We start from the raw sequence: 19,210 nt of genomic DNA on the forward strand, positions 1-19,210 counted from the left end.
ATGAAAATGCGCTTTGCAAACAAAGGGTGAAATTTGAATATTTGAGAACCCGAAAAATGTAGTTTACAAAACGTTCGTGTTCGCTTATTAGAACGCGTTTCCCCATTAGAATAGAATAGAATAGAATACCTTTATTTAAACACGATAAAATTTAAAGCTAAAAGCTTGTGGGGTCGTGCATAAAATAAATTAAATAAATAAATATAATATAAGTATGAATCTGTAAAAATATAGCTAATTAACTTAGATAACTTTAAATATCTTATATATAATTCTCACACACATTCACATACACAAACTGCGCAAGCTATTAGACCCGCCAGGGGCAGAAAACACAGACAAATGCGGTGAACACCGTGTCAATAGGCATTCACCTCATCTGAACAGCACCCGCCACCCATAGCGAGTCCAACAGCCCGCGCAGTTACATTCACTCCATAATAAAAATAATGTTACATATATACAAAGTCCTTTTTTCTAAAGCGAGACGTCGAGGCAGTAGAGTCAAAATTGAAATTTATAAAATAGTCCTTGGCACTGAGCTGTACTTTGATGTCCTTAAAATTTGAATGTGTTACCTTATCAATATTACAAATTATTAGATTCCATAGAACTGAGCCTCGATACACCAATGAGTCCTTTAAAAATCTGCTTTCAAACCTTGGAATTGCGAGAGTTTCATTTCCGCGTAAAGAATATTTACTATTGCGCTTTATAAAAATACTTTCTGATAAAGATTCTGGTAGACTACGATTGCTTGCTTTATGAAAAATCTTAAATATTTCTAATTTATAATCTAACTTAATTGTTGTCCATTTGTCAAATGCAAGTACATCAGATGACGCCATATCTTTGGGTAAATTGAAGATAATCCTAGCTGCCCTACAATGTAATCTCTCAATGGAATTGAAAATTTCTGAATTACAGCACGAACCCCATAAAACTAAGCCATATTTTACAGAGGGCAAAATTACTCTAAAGTAGAAGTTCCGTAAGATATCCTTAGGTAGAAATCTTGAACGTTTTAGCAGTTCTAATTTGTTGACAAAGTTCTTCTTTAGTTCCAACGCATGTGGTTTTCATTTTTTCCATTCATTTTTTAGCTTAAAATAATCATTAATCTTTCCTTTACTTTATTTCAAAAACAGATCTTCTCTAGTTTGCTTCATTTTTATACGCGAGCGCCTTTCTCAGACCTACCATTCTCACCTCGGATTTAGGCTGAAATGAGGGCACCGACGGCCAAAATCGATTTTCACGATTTTCTCAAAATAAAAGTGAAATTATTCAAAATGAACATCAGCACGTTTATTGCAATGGTATTCCACATCTTTGGACCAAATATGAAAAAAATCGATTTTTTCAACTTGGCTGCTGGATGTTTGATTCTTACAGACATAGCCTCTTAAACTTTCTGAATAACAAGATTTTGGCCTTGCACAACAGCCTTTCTTCAAGAAAATAATTTTTGGCGCTCACTGCTTGAATACGAAAAGAATTCTCTCTTAAATACTTTTTGCTTGGACAAGTTATTTTAGTATTTGCATTTTTCAGTATATCTCAGTGATACCACAGCGAGTAAACGTTGATATCGTCAAGATGCATCGCTCAAAACATATGAAAATGTTTTATCATTCAGCTATTCACTTCATGTATACATATTCTCTTGAGTCTTGATGTAGAATCAATACTAAAAGTGTCGTCTCAGGCATTAGGGGCACTTTAAGAATGGAGGTCCGCTTAAAAGTTACTATAATCATTTTTATAGTTTTGTAAACAAACACTAAGAAAATACTAAACGATTGTAAGTATCATGCATCAAAAACTTGTAGAATCTGTGAAATTTGACCTCACACAGTTCATAATACAGAGCATGGGTTTCCTGTGGTAAGCCTGTTGATCTTGTCCCGTGATGCTACGCTCGCCCTGTCTAAGACTTATCTTAGTGTTATTGCATACAATCACTATATAAGAAGGTCATGATTTTTGGAAGTCAGTCTTTCATTTTCTTTGCTTTTATAGGGAGTTTCCTAGAAATTCCATATTTTTGTACTTGCCATTCTGTTCCAACGTTTTTTGGTCGATTGAACCCGGATGGATCACTTCGGGATGTACGTAGTCCTCAGTATCGGCTGAAATATTTTGACGTCCCTTTGAACCCAAGTCAGGTCGAGGCGGAAAATCAAGTCAACCTTCTTCGAATTCAACCAGAAATTGTCGATAATGGCGAAGAAGTGGTTGTGACATGGAGAAGCTCTTCAAATACGAGTGAAGGCGATTTTATTGCATTGTACTGCCCTCCAGAAGATATAAACTCTGCTTATTTGGATTACTTTTTCTTGAATGAAACCGATTCGGATTTAAAGACTGGAAAAGGAAATATCAAGTTCAGGTTATTCAATATGAGAGTAAATTGTGAAATGCGCTACTTTGAACATGATGGCTTGAGCACCCGTCTAGCAGCTCGCAGTAATACTATTCGATTTCTTGGTGGTGACATGCAACCATTACAAGGACGCCTGGCGTTAACCGGAAAACCAAATGAGATGAGAGTTATGTGGAATTCAGGCTCAGGTTTGTTATAAAATTCATGTTCCCTTTTTTGCACCTAAATATATAATATACAAGCTTATGTAATATATTTCATGATATTTCATTGTCAGTTGAATTTGAATGAATTTGTGGGCAGGTTCAAGTTGGGGCAGGTTCAAGTTGGGGCAGGTTCAAGTTGGGGCAGGTTCAAGTTCGGGGGGGGGGGGGGGGTATACTCGGGCAAGGGGTGGGGATTTGAAAAAGAGCTCTTACCAAAATTAAAAATGCCCCAGGGTAGGGAAGAAATTGTCAATCAAATTGTTCAAAAAGCCCCACGCAATGAGCAATGTTTGCGATGGAGTGTGAAAGAAATATTAAGAAAAAACAAGATTTATTCACCTTTTTCTTTGAGCTCATTGGTCCGAGGTTTTGCTTATTGACCTCACCCTTGAAGGACTTTGTTGTAAAACAAGAACTAAAATGGTTTGCACATATAATACGCTCCTCGAACCGCAGATATATCAAGAAGCTATCTTTTATAGATACAAGCAACAAAAGAAGGCCGTCCAATAAAAACATTGATAAGAACAACCTACCAAAGATTTCAGGAATATCAACCATCACAGATTCTGAAAGAATGCTTTAGACGCAACCATAATAGCTTGGCTTCAAAGTAGTTGAACTTGAGTAGAGTGAGAGCTGAATGTTTCTCTAAGAGAAATGAGCAATACATTGATTGATTGATTTAGAATGTTACCACAGGAATCCCGAGCGCTTTCAAAAATCAAATATCACGACCTATGGGACAAGGTTGTGATCAAATTCTCAACCAGGAGAACATGATTGCTGTCAAATCCCCACCCCTTGCCTGAATACCCCCCCCCCCCCTCCCATCAGTTTGATTCAAATAATAATAATAATAATAAATTGTTGAACCACTTGAGCCAATGCCAGTTTTATGTGTTTTGTATGTTGAGTGATAGTGACTTAATTACAGTACAATATTAATCATTAACAATTTTTATTTATTTAATGGATTTAGTATAACATTGCACTCTATTACAGTGGTACCTCTATTAAGTTGCCGCCCTGTATTTAGCGGCCACTTTTCAAAGTCCCAAAATATTTGTCACTCAAGTACTGTATACCTCTTTTCAGCGGCCACCTCTATTAAGTGGCCGCAGCCACTATTTTCCGGTCCCAAATGCTATTATTACCTCTATTAAGCTACCGCAAAATCCTATTAATGATTCTTATTACCATTTTGGTGACAGAAAATGTTGTGACAATTGATAACAACAGGAAATTCTTCTTTAATCTTTGTTGTGACAAGCTGACAAGATGCTATTACGAGTCAAAATTCAATGGTGGTTCTTTGAGAAGCATTTTTACAGTAGTTTCAGCAGAAATTACAGTGCAACAGTGAAAGTTCTCAAAGAGTTTCTATAGAGAGTTACAAAATGATTTAAGTCAAATGTTGTCATAATCATAGTCAAATTGCTAATACACAATCAATAATAGCATTATCTAGCCATTATTTGGTTATCTGGTGAAAGCGGCCAACCTCTATTAAGCGGCCACTTGGCTTGGTTCTGAGGTTGGCCGCTTAATAGAGGTACCACTTTATTATACATTTTTTCTAAGAACATTCAGCCAGTCTCCCCAGCCTGATAGCTTGTGAACTTGACATGATAAATACATTATCTGTAGGTTTTTCTGTAGATGATACATTTATCATGTCAATTTCATTAAAGTTTACAACAAATTGGGTGGATGGATGGATTGGGTGACTAGCACCCCCCTTTAAGTTATTATTCGTCCTCTTATCTGACTTGAAATGAAAAGGATATTCAAAAAATTAAACCAAAAATTGAAATTTCTTTAATTTCTGTCCAAAGGTGTTTTCATGGCAACACCTTCAAACATACAAACTGACTGTTTTACCCCACCATAACAAACATATGTTTCAGTCAATTTGTTCTAATTCTCCCGGATGTATTCTCTATTTGATAATTTGAATTTTGTAGTAGTGTCCTTTAATGACGTCATCATTTTGTACTTTTTATATTGAACGTCTCAGCAACGAAAAGAGATATCAAAGAATAAGAAACACCATTTTTATTTATTTTAAAAGGGTTTAAACAACAAAGGCATCCTGTAGACCTTATGATATGCACATTAAAAATCACTGCTTGACTTCCCTATTGGGGATCTTTCACCGCATCTAGTGTGTAAGCTAATATTAGAAGTTTTACATAAAAGGGTTTGGCAAAAATGTTTTTTCGAAATACCTATTGCTTCACCTTACCTGAGAGTAAATAAATAGAACTTAAATTATATCTTTCAAATAACATAACCATGGGCCCTATAGTGGAAAACATTGTCCTGCAGTTCAGTACTATATTCTCTATCAGTTAGCTCTAAATGAAAACCTTCATTGTAACAATAATGTTTATAATCAACTATTTTTCCTTGCCAGATTCCATGCCTGTTGTGATCTATGGTTTGAATGAAACTAGTCTTATCTTTAAGGCTACTGGAAGTACTTCAACCTACAAAGCAGAGGATATGTGTGGAGAGCCTGCAAGTGGTTTAGGTTTCAGAGACCCTGGTTATATTCACGATGTTTTGTTAACTGGTCTGAAACCTGGAATCAAATACTTTTACCAGTATGGTTCTGCAGAGGTCAGTAACAATAAGTAAGGAAGTAATGAAATAAAATAAGAACCCTCACAAGTTGGGAGCGTTAATGTTGTTTTTAATTACTGCGAGACTATTGTCAGGGTGACATCCACAAAGCTTTACCTATTTCATGCAAAAATATTGTTCCCATATTTTGAGCATTGCATAAATTAATAATCAAGTAAAGATAGATACAGTAGATAGATACACTTTATTTACGACGATAACGAAATTTATCGTCAATAAGAGGACAGACACAGCCTACATAGCAGGCAGTTTTGGGTTACATTGAATATATAGAGGAATTACATGGGAGCGCGGAGATACAAATTTTATCTTCGAGTGTTCAATTGATATTTATAAAATAATTGGGATTATCATATAATTATCCATAAAATACCTATATTTCTCCTTTTCGAAAAACTGATATTTTCACATGTGAAAATAACATGTTATAATATCGTTACCATGTGTATTTAAGGTATTAGTTTATAAATAAGAACTTTTTATAATAATAAAAAGCTTGTTAAGTTGATTTTATGGATAAATATATATAATAAACAGAATATTACATGGGCGCTTGGAGATACGAAATTTATCTTCTCGTGTTGAAAATCTGTCACTGGTTCGCTGCGCTCACTTGTGAGAGATCTCTTCAACACTCAAAGATAAATTTCGTATCTTTTCGCGCGCCCATGTAATATCCTCTATATCTATATCTAAATTTAACACGAGAAGATAAAATTCGTATATCCAAGCGGCCACGTAGTGTTCTGTTTATTTCCTCGATATCTTACCCTGGGTGCCAGAGGCCGTGTGCCCCACACGGCCTCTGGCACCCAGGGTATCGATATCTATACTAGTGATAAGTTATCTTTCGTGTTATCATTCGTCATGGTGCGTAAATACTGGGGCGAGAACAAAAAATCAAATTAGGGGTAGGGGGTAGGGAGGGGTTTTTTCCTCTATCCCCGCCCCCACGTGTCCCTTTTTTTAGTTTAAGCGAAAGTAGCGAAAAACTACCCCCAAACGCCTGCTAAGCAGACTAACAGACAAAAAAACTGTTGTAAATTTGTTTTCTAATTTAGATTAAAGTGAATGGTGAAAGTAAAATCGGAAAAACTAAATAATTATTTCATTTTTAATTCGAGGTCAAGATAATGTCCTCCGCAATACGAAAGAGTAAAATAATCGAATCTCGACGACCTTGCTAATTTCCCGCACAGGATTTTTGTAACGCATACACGACCCACCGCCAGCCACCCCATATAGGGCTAGAGTTTTTAAAAAATGAATCCCCCATCGTAGGGATCATTTTGATCAAGTTTTTTGTGGAGTTCGAGGACGATGGAATCGTGGTTTAAAGTGTGTTGTTTTGTCAAAGATCGCGACTGTACTTTCCTCTCATATAAGAGTATATATAATAAGAGCGACATAAGATACCATAGGGGAATTATATAGGAAAACAAAGGCGCGCGCAAAAAATTGTTCTAGTGCATTATATATCGATTTTTTACTCTTTCGTATTACGAACGTCGAACTTTCGTATTTCGAACGTCCCCGTATAGTAAATATAAGGGAGTACCCCCCCCCCCCCCTACCTCCCGGGAGAGCGCGCGCCCGTTGACGACAGCTTTTCTTGTAGTCCTGTTATCCACGATAAAAAATAACCAATCAGCGCGCGAGAAATTCGTAATAAACCGGCTTTTTTTAAAATAGCCAGTTCATGTACTTCTATTATCGTTGAAGCGTAACCCACGAAGATTGATGTCTCGTTGGCCGACTAGCATTAAACGACCGTCAATCAAAGTTCAGTTCAGTTAAAATCTAGTAATTATTTCGATGGTACTTGTGTAGTATTGAAGTTTTTTCATCTTATTTCAGGCAATGAGTAAGGTGTACAATTTCACTGCTGCCCCTATACCTGGAGCTAATGTCTCATTCAAATTTGTTGCTTATGGTGACATGGGTGTGTCTCCATCTCCTGGTGCAGTCGTTACTGCAAGGTATTCTTTAGAGGAAGTCAAAAACGGAGCAGAACTTGTTCTACATGTTGGTGATATTTCTTATGCAAGGGGATATGTGAGTATCTAGTATATAGCAGATAGCTAGCCCAAGGTGTCTTGAAAGAGTTTTCTTGGAAACCCTCTGGCTACGTTCAAAGCGCTTTTTGCCAAAAATATATATTTCCCCGCTTTCTGATTTAGATTGGCCGACAACTGGAGTAAATACTACTCTTCCCAGTAGACCGAGGTAGTTGTGATTTTTTAATCGCCTTCGTAGCGTCTGTTATGTTATCCGCAAGTACATTTACACCACGTGATCAAAAGTCAGTCAAATTTTAATCACGTGGTTTAAAAAACTTGTCCTCGTGGTACGACATTGGCCTCACGTGGTCTATTTGAAATGTACTTGCGGATAACATAACAGACGCTACGACGGTCTACTGGGAAGAGTAGTAAGACGTTACCAACAAATGACGTCAATAAATTACGAATCATTTAAACAACTAACATTAATATTTTCGAAATTGAAAAGATCAATTATACTTTTATGTCATACCTTTCAGCGTTTTTATTCTTTTAATTAAAGAAATGTAGAGATACTTGACAAAACACTGGAGTACCTTGGAGTACTTTCAGGTTCAGTACAGATCCTACAACTGGCTACTTTTATTTGCCAAATTACTCGAATATGTCTTCATCAAATGCTAAGGCAATACCTTAGTATTAATATCACAAGTACCAAAAGTATAATTACAAAATAGATGCACTATAACAGCGGCGTAACCAGGGATCTTGCAGGGGAGGTGCACAGCCAATGATTTGCAGAACCAAAAAATTGAAAAAAGGTAACCAAAAGAAATTTACCGAACCAAAAAAAAAAAAGGAATACTGGGTGAGTGATTCTTAACAATGCTACAATATGCAGATGGCAGTCGTGACTTCCATCATATTTTCAACCTACTTCCAACATAGACTTCCAACTTATTTCCAGCATATTTCCAACATCTCAAATCGATAGATTTTTCCAGTGTATGAAGCAATATAATAATAAATTGGAATTTTTCACTACCGAGTGAGGTTCCGTTTTTTAAAAAAAAAACGTTTTCAATGTAACTTAACCGTTGTATGATTTCATTTGAATGTAAAGGCATACTTGTGGGATAAATGGCATGCACTGATAGAGCCCTATTCAACCTTAGTGCCCTATATGGTTGGCATTGGTAATCATGAACAGGACCATACGACAGGAGGCAAAAAAGATCCTAGTGGTGCTCCTGGAGAAGGTTTTCATCCCTCCTGGGGCAATTTTGGTGATGACTCAGGGGGGGAGTGCGGAGTTCCAATGTACAAGCGGTTTCATATGCCTGATAATGGAAATGCACTTTGGTGGTAAGTGGATTAGTTTAAATTTGGTAATCGATGGTTGAAATTGGGGATTCAATTTATGCAAGAAAAATAACTAGAGGAAGAAGGGTATGATATGGTGTGGTTCACAGAAGACAGGATCGGGAAAATTGAAATCCTCCCCCTTCTAAAGCAAATAAGAAAGTACTTGCTTATTGATGGCACCGGAACAAGCTTCATTGACAGCATGATGGGGTCGTTTCCCTAAGTGCACTTCTTGGTTTTAATCTCCTGCACAGCCGCTATTAGTTAGTGCTCGATTCTCTCAGTATCCTATGATTCTAGCATTTTTACATTCAACAATAAGCTATTTATTAATTAATTAATTTCTCCTAATAGGTACAGCTTTGATTATGGAAGTGTGCACTTTGTTATGATGAGTACAGAACATAATTTTACTAAAGGTTCCGTGCAGTATAAATGGTTGGTTAATGATCTTGAAAGTGTTGATCATACCATAACACCCTGGATTGTATTTATGGGACATCGACCAATGTACACAAGTCAGTTGGTAAGTTTTAAAAAGAATAACCCACTTAGTACATATAATATATAATGGTATGCAAAATCTAATGTGAAAGAACCATGACCTTGTATCCGTGCAAAACACAAAATACAATATCATTTGTGTGTTTTGATTCAAGGGGTTAAATAAGATAAGTAGCTGCAATTGAGTGTATGAGGATATATCACATTTACCTTGACTGGTTCTTTTTGTTATAATATGCAAACATAATATGCAAATATATCAAGGTTTGAAGATTCTTGAAGTTTTGAGGTTTGATAGGAACGCATGCGCGAATGGATAAAGCTGAGACTGTAACTTCTTTACATGATAATGAACATCTCCGTTTTAAAGGAAATCGATTGATTATTGCCCATATTTCATTTCTTTTTCTTTATTAGTACCGTATCCTTTTATCCTCACTTGTAGAGGTTTTTCAAAAGAGAGGTCCCCTTTCTTTTGAAACTTCTGCTTCCAGATTATTTTTCGGCTATTCTATCGGCTATTTTTACTTCTCATTAAATGACTATGTACCCTATGCAACATTTTTATACCGTAATCCTATTAATTACTACCTCTCTTTCTTCGCTAATTCACTGTGTCATGTAATTCATTTATTATTGTTGTTGTTGTTGTTTGTTTTAATGTGTGCCCTTCATAATTCGGCCCTAAATATTTCATTTGCTAATTAACTAAATAACCTTAACATTAGATTATTTGTGTTTAGGTGTTAGGACAAAATCCAACTATCGCACTTCATTTGCAAATTGAATTAGAAGATGTTCTTATGAAGTACAAAGTTGATCTGGCTCTATGGGGACACTACCACAGCTATGAACGCACATGCCCTGTCTATAAACAGCTTTGTACACCTCATGCTCCCACCCATATAATCATTGGTACTGCTGGTTATGATTTAACATTTGATCCATGGCCTGATCCAGAAAGAAAATGGTCAGCTTACCACTCATCAAATTTTGGATATGGAAGAGTTACAGTCACTAACAGCTCGGCTCTGTTGTGGGAATTCGTGCTTAACCTCAATGGGAAAGTCGAAGACCGTGTTTGGCTCATTAAATAGTTCTGTGACCCCCATTTTTTATTTCAGATTTCCATTTTCAATAATATAGTTTCAGAAAATTGACAAAACGACTTTGTTCGCAAACGGCCTTAAGTCGTTAAATCTACCCTAATCTATCTGCAAACGTCCAAATTTCACTTCAACTTAAAAGCATTACTCGTTGGATATGGAAAGTTTCCCGTGATGATTCTAACCCGTCGTAGGCTTTCAGGTTATTGGCAGTTTTTGATGACTATAACTCTATTAGAATAATGTATTCTTTTTAAAATTAACTTGAATGCGAAGCTAACATAGAAATACAAAAGAAACCACTTTTTTTTTTACAATGGAATTTGAGGCATTTCTTTTGTATTTCCATGTTAGCTTCGCATTCAAGATAATTTTAAGAATGGTCGATAATATATATTGCATGATGTAATGATAAAAGCTATTAGTATAATTTTAGACTTGAAATTAGAGTTTCGTGCGCTGTGATTGGTCGAGAGACCAGTGATTATGAGACGATATTCACTGCTCGAGCGGCAATCATGAGGTTTTTCAGAGCGGAAGTAATACTAAACGTTTTTTTAATGCTGAATTTCGTCTTTTGTCTGATATTCAATTCTAAAATTATCGGTCGAAGACTCGTGGCTCGGAAAATATTCATCGATAATCACTTCGCCTTCGTCGAATAATCGCAAAATATACACCTATTTCAAAAAACGTCGTCGGATATCTGAAATCTGAGACAGAAAGGAATTGTGGGTTGTAAGCTGTAAATTGTTTGTGGTTTTAATTAGTAGTTTGCAAAAAGTTAATATCTTGATAAACTAACTTTGAGCAATGACCTGCACTGGCAAACTATGTGGGTAAGTGTATATTAAATTTTTAACGAGAAAACATGCACTCAGTCCCCCACAAATCCAATCGGTCTCAGGTTTCTGATTTCAAATATCCAACCGACAACGTATAGGTGTATATATATGTATATAGGTGTATATGTATTTAGTTCCTTGTAACTTTTAACAGTGTAATAATGCATATAACATTGTAATAACTGTAATATATTAACACTAAAATAATGTATATAACAATTTAAAAAAAAACTAGAACTGATATGCTGCTGGGTATCTTCACAATAAATCTTTATTAGTATTTTCACACGAGTGAATATAACAAATCCGGCGCGCTCATTGGTCACAATAGACGATTTGCACCAATAGGTCACGTGACTCCATTCCCGGTAAAACTAGAAATGAAAAGAGCACCTCAACTTTAGTAAGAGGGCAAATGTTGATTATAGAAGAAATGACAAATATAAAATCATATATTATACAAGGATTTGTATAGGAAAAGTGTTAGCTGGTAAGCTTTTGCCATCCAGCGCATTTCCCATCAGTCAATAAGTGTTAAATAAAACATTCAATTTTATATCTAATACCATTTCTCCTGTCTCTCTTATTATGAGCTGACACTCCGCCTCCCTACTAATGCCGAGATGCTCTTTTCATTCTTGTTTTTTTATTTTGACAAAACTGCTCGTTTTAAGGGAGGTAGGGTGCGAGTCGTCTATTTACATCTTGTGCTGTTTTGTTATATAGCTACGAAATTTTCCGATATAACTACGAAGTGACACTAGCTAAATCTAAATGTATCCTGAACGGTCGCCCGACCGGGAAATAAATAACTTATTTCCCGGTCAGGAAATACGTTGCACGTGAAAGGAATGGTAAAAACAAACAAGTACACGTGACCAGAAAGTGAAAAACGCTGGTAAATAAAGTTCTTATTTCGTCAACTGACCTCTCAATATTTCTTAATTGCTATATAACGAAACACTTTGTCTTAATGTCTGGTCCCTCATTGAAATGAAAGGAGCATGGCTCATTGGACGTACTTAGAATTCCATTGCCAATAGAGACGATGATTGTGCAGCTTTTGAGTAGATAATGACAAGTTGCTCATTTATTTTATCTGTTCTTCTATTCTCTTCGTCTTTTTGTTAGTATAAGTAGTTATTTTCGATTTCCAGGATTCATTTAACAATTTCTAGCGAAGCCCTGCTCTTAGCTTCCCACCAAAAGTCAACATTAACACTCAACGCTTAATTTATGTGCCTAAAAGCCCTAAGTAAAAACATGAAAAAGGGTTAATCTCAAAACAAAAACAAGCAAACAACAGACAACAAAACAAAAAACAGCTTTAACTAGTCCTAGAGCTGAAATGCTCCTAATGAGTGATAACATAAAGTAACTGAAATCCTTAGAAACTTGTTTTGCTGCTTGATTTACCTATGATGAGCCTTGCCCGAATTCGCTTGGATGACCACGAAACAATGGTTTGAAGTCGAGACTGAACTTGATTCTTTTATTCACCAAGTTCGACCTCGACTTGAAACCATTGTTTCGTGATCAGTCAAGCGAATTCGGGAAAGGCCTATTGAATCGTAGCAGCTAGCGATACAACTGTGATACACAGCCTCACCTCCAATCAATCACACTTTGGTAATGGAGCAGTTTCAAGCTCCAGATTACCTTTGTGTTCCTTGATCACAGACTCATTTACTCAGGGTTAGCCTCGAATCAATGTCTAAATATTCACAAATAGATACCAATATTAAAGTAAAGAATGTACATTCAACTTCAAATATACAAACATTTCACTGGAACACGTGTACCTAACAACAGAGAACGCGAAACTGGAGTATTTGGCGGCATTGATTGACAACCTCTTACGTGCGCATGCGTAATCAGATTATACACAGGAACCCTGTAGAATATGTCCGCACAATCTCTACCCAGAGCCTGCCTTTCTACTTGCCTGCGGCAAGAACGAGGGTTCTGGCATAATCCATTTTATGAGACCGGTCATCGTTCATTCGTTGATATCTATCGCCTTGAAATTTGATTTGGTTGGTTAATACAATAAGCATATATGTAACGTTTTCACACTACCTTGACTCAGTCATGATCGACGACAGATTGCAAAAACGTGTAAGTCTGCGTTGATCCATAGCTCCTATTAGGAAACATTTAAGCCTGGAAACAACCAAGACCATCTGATTAATGCATTTGAAATCTTTAAACATGCTAAATTATGCTTCCCCTTATTACTTTGATACAGAATGTTGTTAACTACTGGGGAAAGGGGTGTGTGTGTATTATTTCGGGGGGGGGGGGAGAGGGTAAGCAATAACTATAATGCTATATAGGAATATAAGGGTCTGTAATGAAACTTTCGACATGTATGCAGCACCTTTCCCCCTCTTTCCTTAAAGCCATGATAAAGATCATGTCCTTTCTATACAAGGATTATTGTCGCTTTAATAATAAACGACGAGAGATTGACAATAATTTTAATATTTTCGTGCTAGACTCCTGGCAAAGATCCTATTGTAGCGTCCCACATGAAGGAAGAACTAGAAGATATTCTGTATAAATACAACGTGGACATGACTCTTTGGGGCCATTATCACAGCTATGAGAGGACTTGTCCAGTCTACAAAGATAAATGTACTCCTGGTGCTCCAACGTATGTAGTGGTCGGCACAGCTGGTCATATTCTGTCCATAGCTCCTTGGCCCTGGACACCCAGACCATGGTCTAAGTACCATGCATTACATTATGGGTATGGTAGGGCAACGGTGGTAAATAGTACTGCCATGTACTGGGAATGGATTAGAAACTTCGACCATAAAGTTGCAGACAGTTTTTGGATATTAAAATGATAACTCAACGCGGGTTTGCTTAAGTAACCAGATTGTGTGCATCGTCGTTTTAAAAAAAACGTGTTTTTTTAAAAGGCGCCGGCTGGCTATTTTAGCATAAAATAATTAGAAAACTAAAAATCAAAAAAAATTTGACACAGAATTTAACGCCAGTGATTCAAAGTAAAGAAACAGAAATTAACAGGGTATTTACAGCTACTCGTTCTAGAGATGTTCAAATTTGAATATTACCTTGAAGTTAAAGAAAAATAAAGGAATCCCAGCTTTGATCGCATAAAATAAATCATGGCTTGAGAACCAAAAACTAGAATCTACTAGAACTGGGAATTCTAATTGCAATTTGGGAATCGGACACGGCGCGCGAAGATAATTTGAAATACGACGAAATTTGACGATACGGCGGCCATCTTAGATTGCAAAGCATTGTGGGGCGTCCAGGCAGAAAAATGAAGCTTTAATTGTTACAGTAATGACGTCGATATTAACAGCTCACCACAACAGAATACAACAAAAGACGGCACCTTTACCCATAAAAGAAAAACAAACACATTAAACTCCACACATTTTCCGCCCTTTTTGTTTTGTTTCGCAACCTGGCAAAATGACCACTGTATCGTCGAAGCCGTCCATTCGTCCATTCGTACGCTATTTTACTTCAAAGAAACAACGAATGCATGAATTACCCGACTTTTACCAGCTTTGCAATTCAATTTTGTTTTATTCAAATTTCTTCTATTAGTGTGTTCAAGATGGATCTCATCGGATTAAAAAAAATGCAATTAAAATCTAAGATTAAATTGAAATTAAATCAAAAACGCAAATTGAATTTTATCAGCAGTTTTATTAATAAAAATTCTACCTCTTACCCTACGCAACCCGCTGCCTTGACCCCTGACCCGCGTTTTAGCACCGCTGGCATTGGCACAAGTTGAGAGAAGGGGTTAGCACGTGCCACCTAAATCTGGTGGCCCGCATCTCCTGGCCCCACAAGCATCTCGTGGCCCCTCGAACATAACATGGGAACGAAGCATGCTATGGTAACGAAACTTGGTAGCATTGGTGAGACTTGTGTTGTCAATTATGAGACCACGTGACATGGTGAAAAAGGTGAGGCGAAGGTATGAACGTCGTTGAAGAGCGACAGGACTTGCTTCAGACAAAGTACTATTTTCTAGGCAATGCGCTGTTGTTAACAAGATGCTGTTTCCTTCTAAACAGCAGTTTTTCAGTAGTGTTATCGCCGATAATGGAAATGACCAACGTGCTCTTTTTAAGATTGTGTCCGGGCTACTCCAGCCTAAACAAAGCTTACAGTACCCTCCTAGTCCTGACGACACCTGTCTGGCAAATTCTTTCATCCAGTTCTTTTCTAATAAGATTGAGCGTATCAGACAGGACATTTTTAAAATTCTTCCTGTTCAGCCTCGACTCCAACCAGACTCCTGTTAATTGTTCTTCTGTCTTTCGAAATTTCGACGCTCTAGGCTATGACGAGGTTTCACATTTAGTTGGGTCCACAGCTAAGTCATGTAGCCTAGACCCTATTCCTGCTTCTCTTCTATGGAATGTCTTGATCTTTTAATTCCAGTGTTTATAAATATTATTAATCTATCTCTCTCCCAGGGCGTATTGCCTGATTCTCTCAAGATTGCTAAACTGACACCTATTCTTAAAAAACCGAATGCTGACTTTGAAGTTTTTTCTAATTTTCGACCTGTTTCTAATCTACCATTTATCTCTAAACTAATTGAAAAGGCTGTTGCTCAACAGTTGAATGATTATTTAACTAAATATAATCTGCACGATCCACTTCAGTCGGCTTACAAAGCCATGCATAGTACTGAGACAGCTTTGGTTCTAATTCATAACGACATCCTTCAATCTATTGATGCTGGTAACTGTGTCATCCTTATTTTTCTTGATATGTCAGCTGCTTTTGATACTGTCGTTCATGATACTTTACTGGATAGACTTGCTAATCGGTTTGGTATTGGTGATGTTGTTTTAAGCTGGTTTAGATCCTACCTGTCTAATAGGAAGCAATTTGTAGGTATTAATGAATGTTCATCTTCCCTTTGCAATCTCGATGTTGGGGTACCGCAAGGCTCTGTACTAGGCCCGGTTCTTTACTTGCTTTACACATCTCCACCGGCAGATATTCTTAAGCGACATAATCTCAGTTATCAAGTTACACCGATGATTCTCAGCTTTATTTATCTTTTAAAGGCAATGATCAGTTTGCTCAATCTAGGCAATCTTTAGAAGAGTGTCTATCTGATATTTCTGAATGCATGCTTGTTAATGAACTGAAGTTAAACCACGATAAAACGGAGCTGATGTGTATCCACTCTAGGTTTCAAGACTGTCCTTTGTTGACTGAGATTCAAGTCTGCGGGAACATAATTGTCCCTTGTTTATCAGCTGTTAATCTTGGAGTGGTTTTTGATGACCGTATGACTGGTGAACTCCAAGTTAGCAATATCTGTAAATCCTCCTACTTCCACCTAAGGAATCTGTCTGCTATGTAAGAGTTAATTACCTCGAACGGAGGCAATAAGCCATATACATCCCGAGGGATGTATGGGCTTATTGCCGACGTTCGAGGTAATTAAGTATTTTATTTATCAATTGAGAAGGTTTTCTATCAAATGTTGCTCATTATAAATGCGAACGGTCTATATATAGTTATTAACCGGGTTAATAACTATATATTGACCTCGCATTTATAATGAGGGTTATAACAAAAATAAAGCCTTGTGAATAACAAAGAAAACCGTGTCAATTGATAAATAATCGTAAATATTTAACCGTCGATTCTGCTCAGACAGTTATTCATGCTTTTATTTCTTCTAAACTTGACTATTGCAATGCTCTCTTGTATGGATTACCTAAATATCTTGTTGAGAGGTTGCAAAGAATACAGAACTCTGCAGCTCGTATTGTCACCTTCACTAAGAAATTCGATCAGTATCACTCCTGTGCTGGTTGATCTTCTCACTGGTTACCTGTTCACTACCGAGTCATTTTTAAGCTGCTGCTGTTAACTTACAAGGCCTTGAATGGCCTTGCTCCTTCATATTTGTCTGATCTTTTGACCTATCGCTCCTCCAGTTATTCTCTACGCTCTGTCTCTAATAAACTCCTCGTTGAGCCTAAAGCTAGGCTTAATACTTATGGTTTCAGATCCTTCTCCTTTTCTGCTCCAAGACTGTGGAATAGGCTTCCCTTAGAGATTCGTTTAAGTTCAACAGTTGCTAGTTTTAAAAATAGACTTAAGACACATTTATTTTCTCTTTTTCTTAATAACAAGAAGTATATTTAAAGACTACGTGACTTAGATTTGTTTTATATATTGCAATTATTAATTAGTTTTATCTCTTAAATATTTACATTTTATTCATAATCAATAGGTAAGCATTTTGTAACTATTGTAAATATTCAATTGTAATTTTTTGTGAAGCGCCTTGGACAATTTTGGAGATGAGCGCTATATAAATATATTATATTATTACAAGAGAATATGAAGTAAGAGAGCATATCCCTGTGACCCATGAAAGTTTCTTGAAAATCTATTTTTAGCTCCGCGCGCTAGTCTGAGCTATTTTAGCATGCGAATCTTGATTGGTCAGAGTCGTAGTGATGTCATAGGTACACAAGAGATCGGCAGTGATAAAGCAAGCTTCACGCAGTTGACAAACCAAACTTTATTCAATTTGACGAGAAAATGTGTTTAGAGGAATTCCTTGAGAAATTCTGAAAGGTATTTGAAGGAATCCATTATAACAGCATATGTAAAAAATACTCAGCTGAGACAACATCATTCAAGCTTGTTTTTAAATCAAAACAATGGTCGCTCGATTGAGACTCAATAATTTTGGAGTTGATTGCAGTTATAGATGAGACTGTAAGTTATTCCACAATTCTCCACCTAAACTGAAATACAGTATGATTATTATTATTAATTATATTATGGCGCGCTGTCACATCACGTGACTTACGAACAAAACATCGCCGATTTTTGCTAATAGTTATTACGATAAATGCTATGGTAACGAAACGTGTTACAATGGGTAAGCCTTGTGATGTGAGTGATCTGACCACGTGATATGACGTGACGTTTCATATCACGTGGACTAACAACTAAACACTATCGCCGATCCTTGCCAGTAGTTTTGACTTACGAACGATTGCATGTTATCATTTCATCAAATAATTAAATAACGCTTATTTTAACAAAATTCGCTTCCACATACTTCTGGTGACCCCATCGTACCCACATCTAATGACCCGCATCTGGTGGCCCCATGCACACGCATCTGGTGGCCCCTTGGCCATAACGGCGCCTTAACGAAGACTTGAGACTTGTGTTATCAATCATCTGACATCGCGACATGGCGTGACGTCACATATCACATGACTTACGAAACAAACATTTTTACGAATACTTATTACAATGAGTCCAGGGCTGTCAACTCTCCCGGATAAACCGGGAGTCTCCAGATTTTGGACTGTATCTCCCGGTCTCCAGATTAGAGTCTCAAATCTCCCGGATAATTCCCGAAGCTGACCATTTCTTGTCTTGTGAGACTAGACTTTCACAACCATAAAATTCCAATTATTTCATGTTGTTTGTGTTATTTTATATCGCTAACAAAATCAAAACGTTCCTCATAAACTGTTCTTGCAAGCAGGTCATTGTAATATAAGCGATAATCTGATTGGTCAGAAATAAACCAATCACATCAAATGTTACAAAGCGAAAGACGTCTTTTCGCGCGCTTTTTGACACGCTGTGACGTCATGTCCCTTCCCTATCAATTCTCTAGATTTGAATATCTCGGGGGTTGGCAGCCCTGAATGAGTGCTATGGTGATTCCAAGATTGTGATTCCAAGACCACCCATACGTACTGGCAATGCTAGGATTGCAAGTTGAGGTTGATTACAGTTTGTAGAAAGTGTGTTTGCTCACCCAGTAAATTTTAGCCATGTTCATCCATTTGCTCTCAGTGAATAAACACTGCAATTGTGTGATGAAGCAGCTCTATTCAGTGCATTAAGAAAGAATTCTTTTCGTATTCAAGCAATGAGCGCCAAAAACAATTTGCTTGAAGAAAGCCGGCTGTTGTCAAGAGAAAATGAACTACCCTTAGTTCATTCATATTCTCTTGCTGTTGTGCGAGGCTAAAATCTTGTTATTCAGTAAGTTTTACTTGTTTGGAAGTGGAGATGACCGATGAAAGTAGAATCACAGTGTTAACCAAAGCAAACATTTTATTCGAAAATGAGGGTTAGG

General features: G+C 36.9%; 2 protein-coding genes and 1 pseudogene across 2 annotated transcripts; all 3 read left to right on the forward strand.

The window, feature by feature from the left end:
• The first annotated feature begins 1,926 nt into the window (after positions 1-1,926).
• Positions 1,927-11,987, forward strand: LOC116303057 (uncharacterized). Its single transcript, XM_031712501.2, has 6 exons — positions 1,927-2,574; positions 5,012-5,217; positions 7,099-7,296; positions 8,368-8,609; positions 8,964-9,135; positions 9,857-11,987. Exons 1-6 carry the CDS (start codon positions 1,980-1,982, stop codon positions 10,208-10,210), a joined length of 1,767 nt encoding a protein of 588 aa, XP_031568361.1. The 5' UTR covers positions 1,927-1,979; the 3' UTR covers positions 10,211-11,987.
• Positions 11,988-13,595: 1,608 nt separating this feature from the next.
• On the forward strand, positions 13,596-13,916 carry LOC148904749 (acid phosphatase type 7-like). Its single transcript, XM_089024497.1, has one exon. The coding sequence runs from the start codon at positions 13,596-13,598 to the stop codon at positions 13,914-13,916; it is 321 nt and encodes a 106-aa protein (XP_088880623.1).
• A 1,080-nt stretch (positions 13,917-14,996) lies between these two features.
• Positions 14,997-16,444, forward strand: LOC148904750 (uncharacterized; annotated as a pseudogene).
• The last annotated feature ends 2,766 nt before the right edge of the window (positions 16,445-19,210 follow it).

The sequence above is a fragment of the Actinia tenebrosa genome, unplaced genomic scaffold (genome assembly GCF_029948245.1).
Source record: "Actinia tenebrosa isolate PJP-AT-01 unplaced genomic scaffold, QUT_ActTen_1.0 PGA_scaffold9__36_contigs__length_13948895, whole genome shotgun sequence".
Taxonomy (NCBI): Eukaryota; Metazoa; Cnidaria; class Anthozoa; order Actiniaria; family Actiniidae; genus Actinia; species Actinia tenebrosa.

Excerpts from the sequence above, each read along its gene's own strand:
- LOC116303057 (XM_031712501.2), top strand. The coding sequence starts at position 1,980 with ATGATTTTTGGAAGTCAGTCTTTCATTTTCTTTGCTTTTATAGGGAGT. Across the intron at positions 2,575-5,011 it reads TATGTGGAATTCAGGCTCAG|ATTCCATGCCTGTTGTGATC; the intron begins GTTTGTTATAAA and ends TTTCCTTGCCAG. Across the intron at positions 5,218-7,098 it reads ACCAGTATGGTTCTGCAGAG|GCAATGAGTAAGGTGTACAA; the intron begins GTCAGTAACAAT and ends ATCTTATTTCAG.
- LOC148904749 (XM_089024497.1), top strand. The coding sequence starts at position 13,596 with ATGAAGGAAGAACTAGAAGATATTCTGTATAAATACAACGTGGACATG.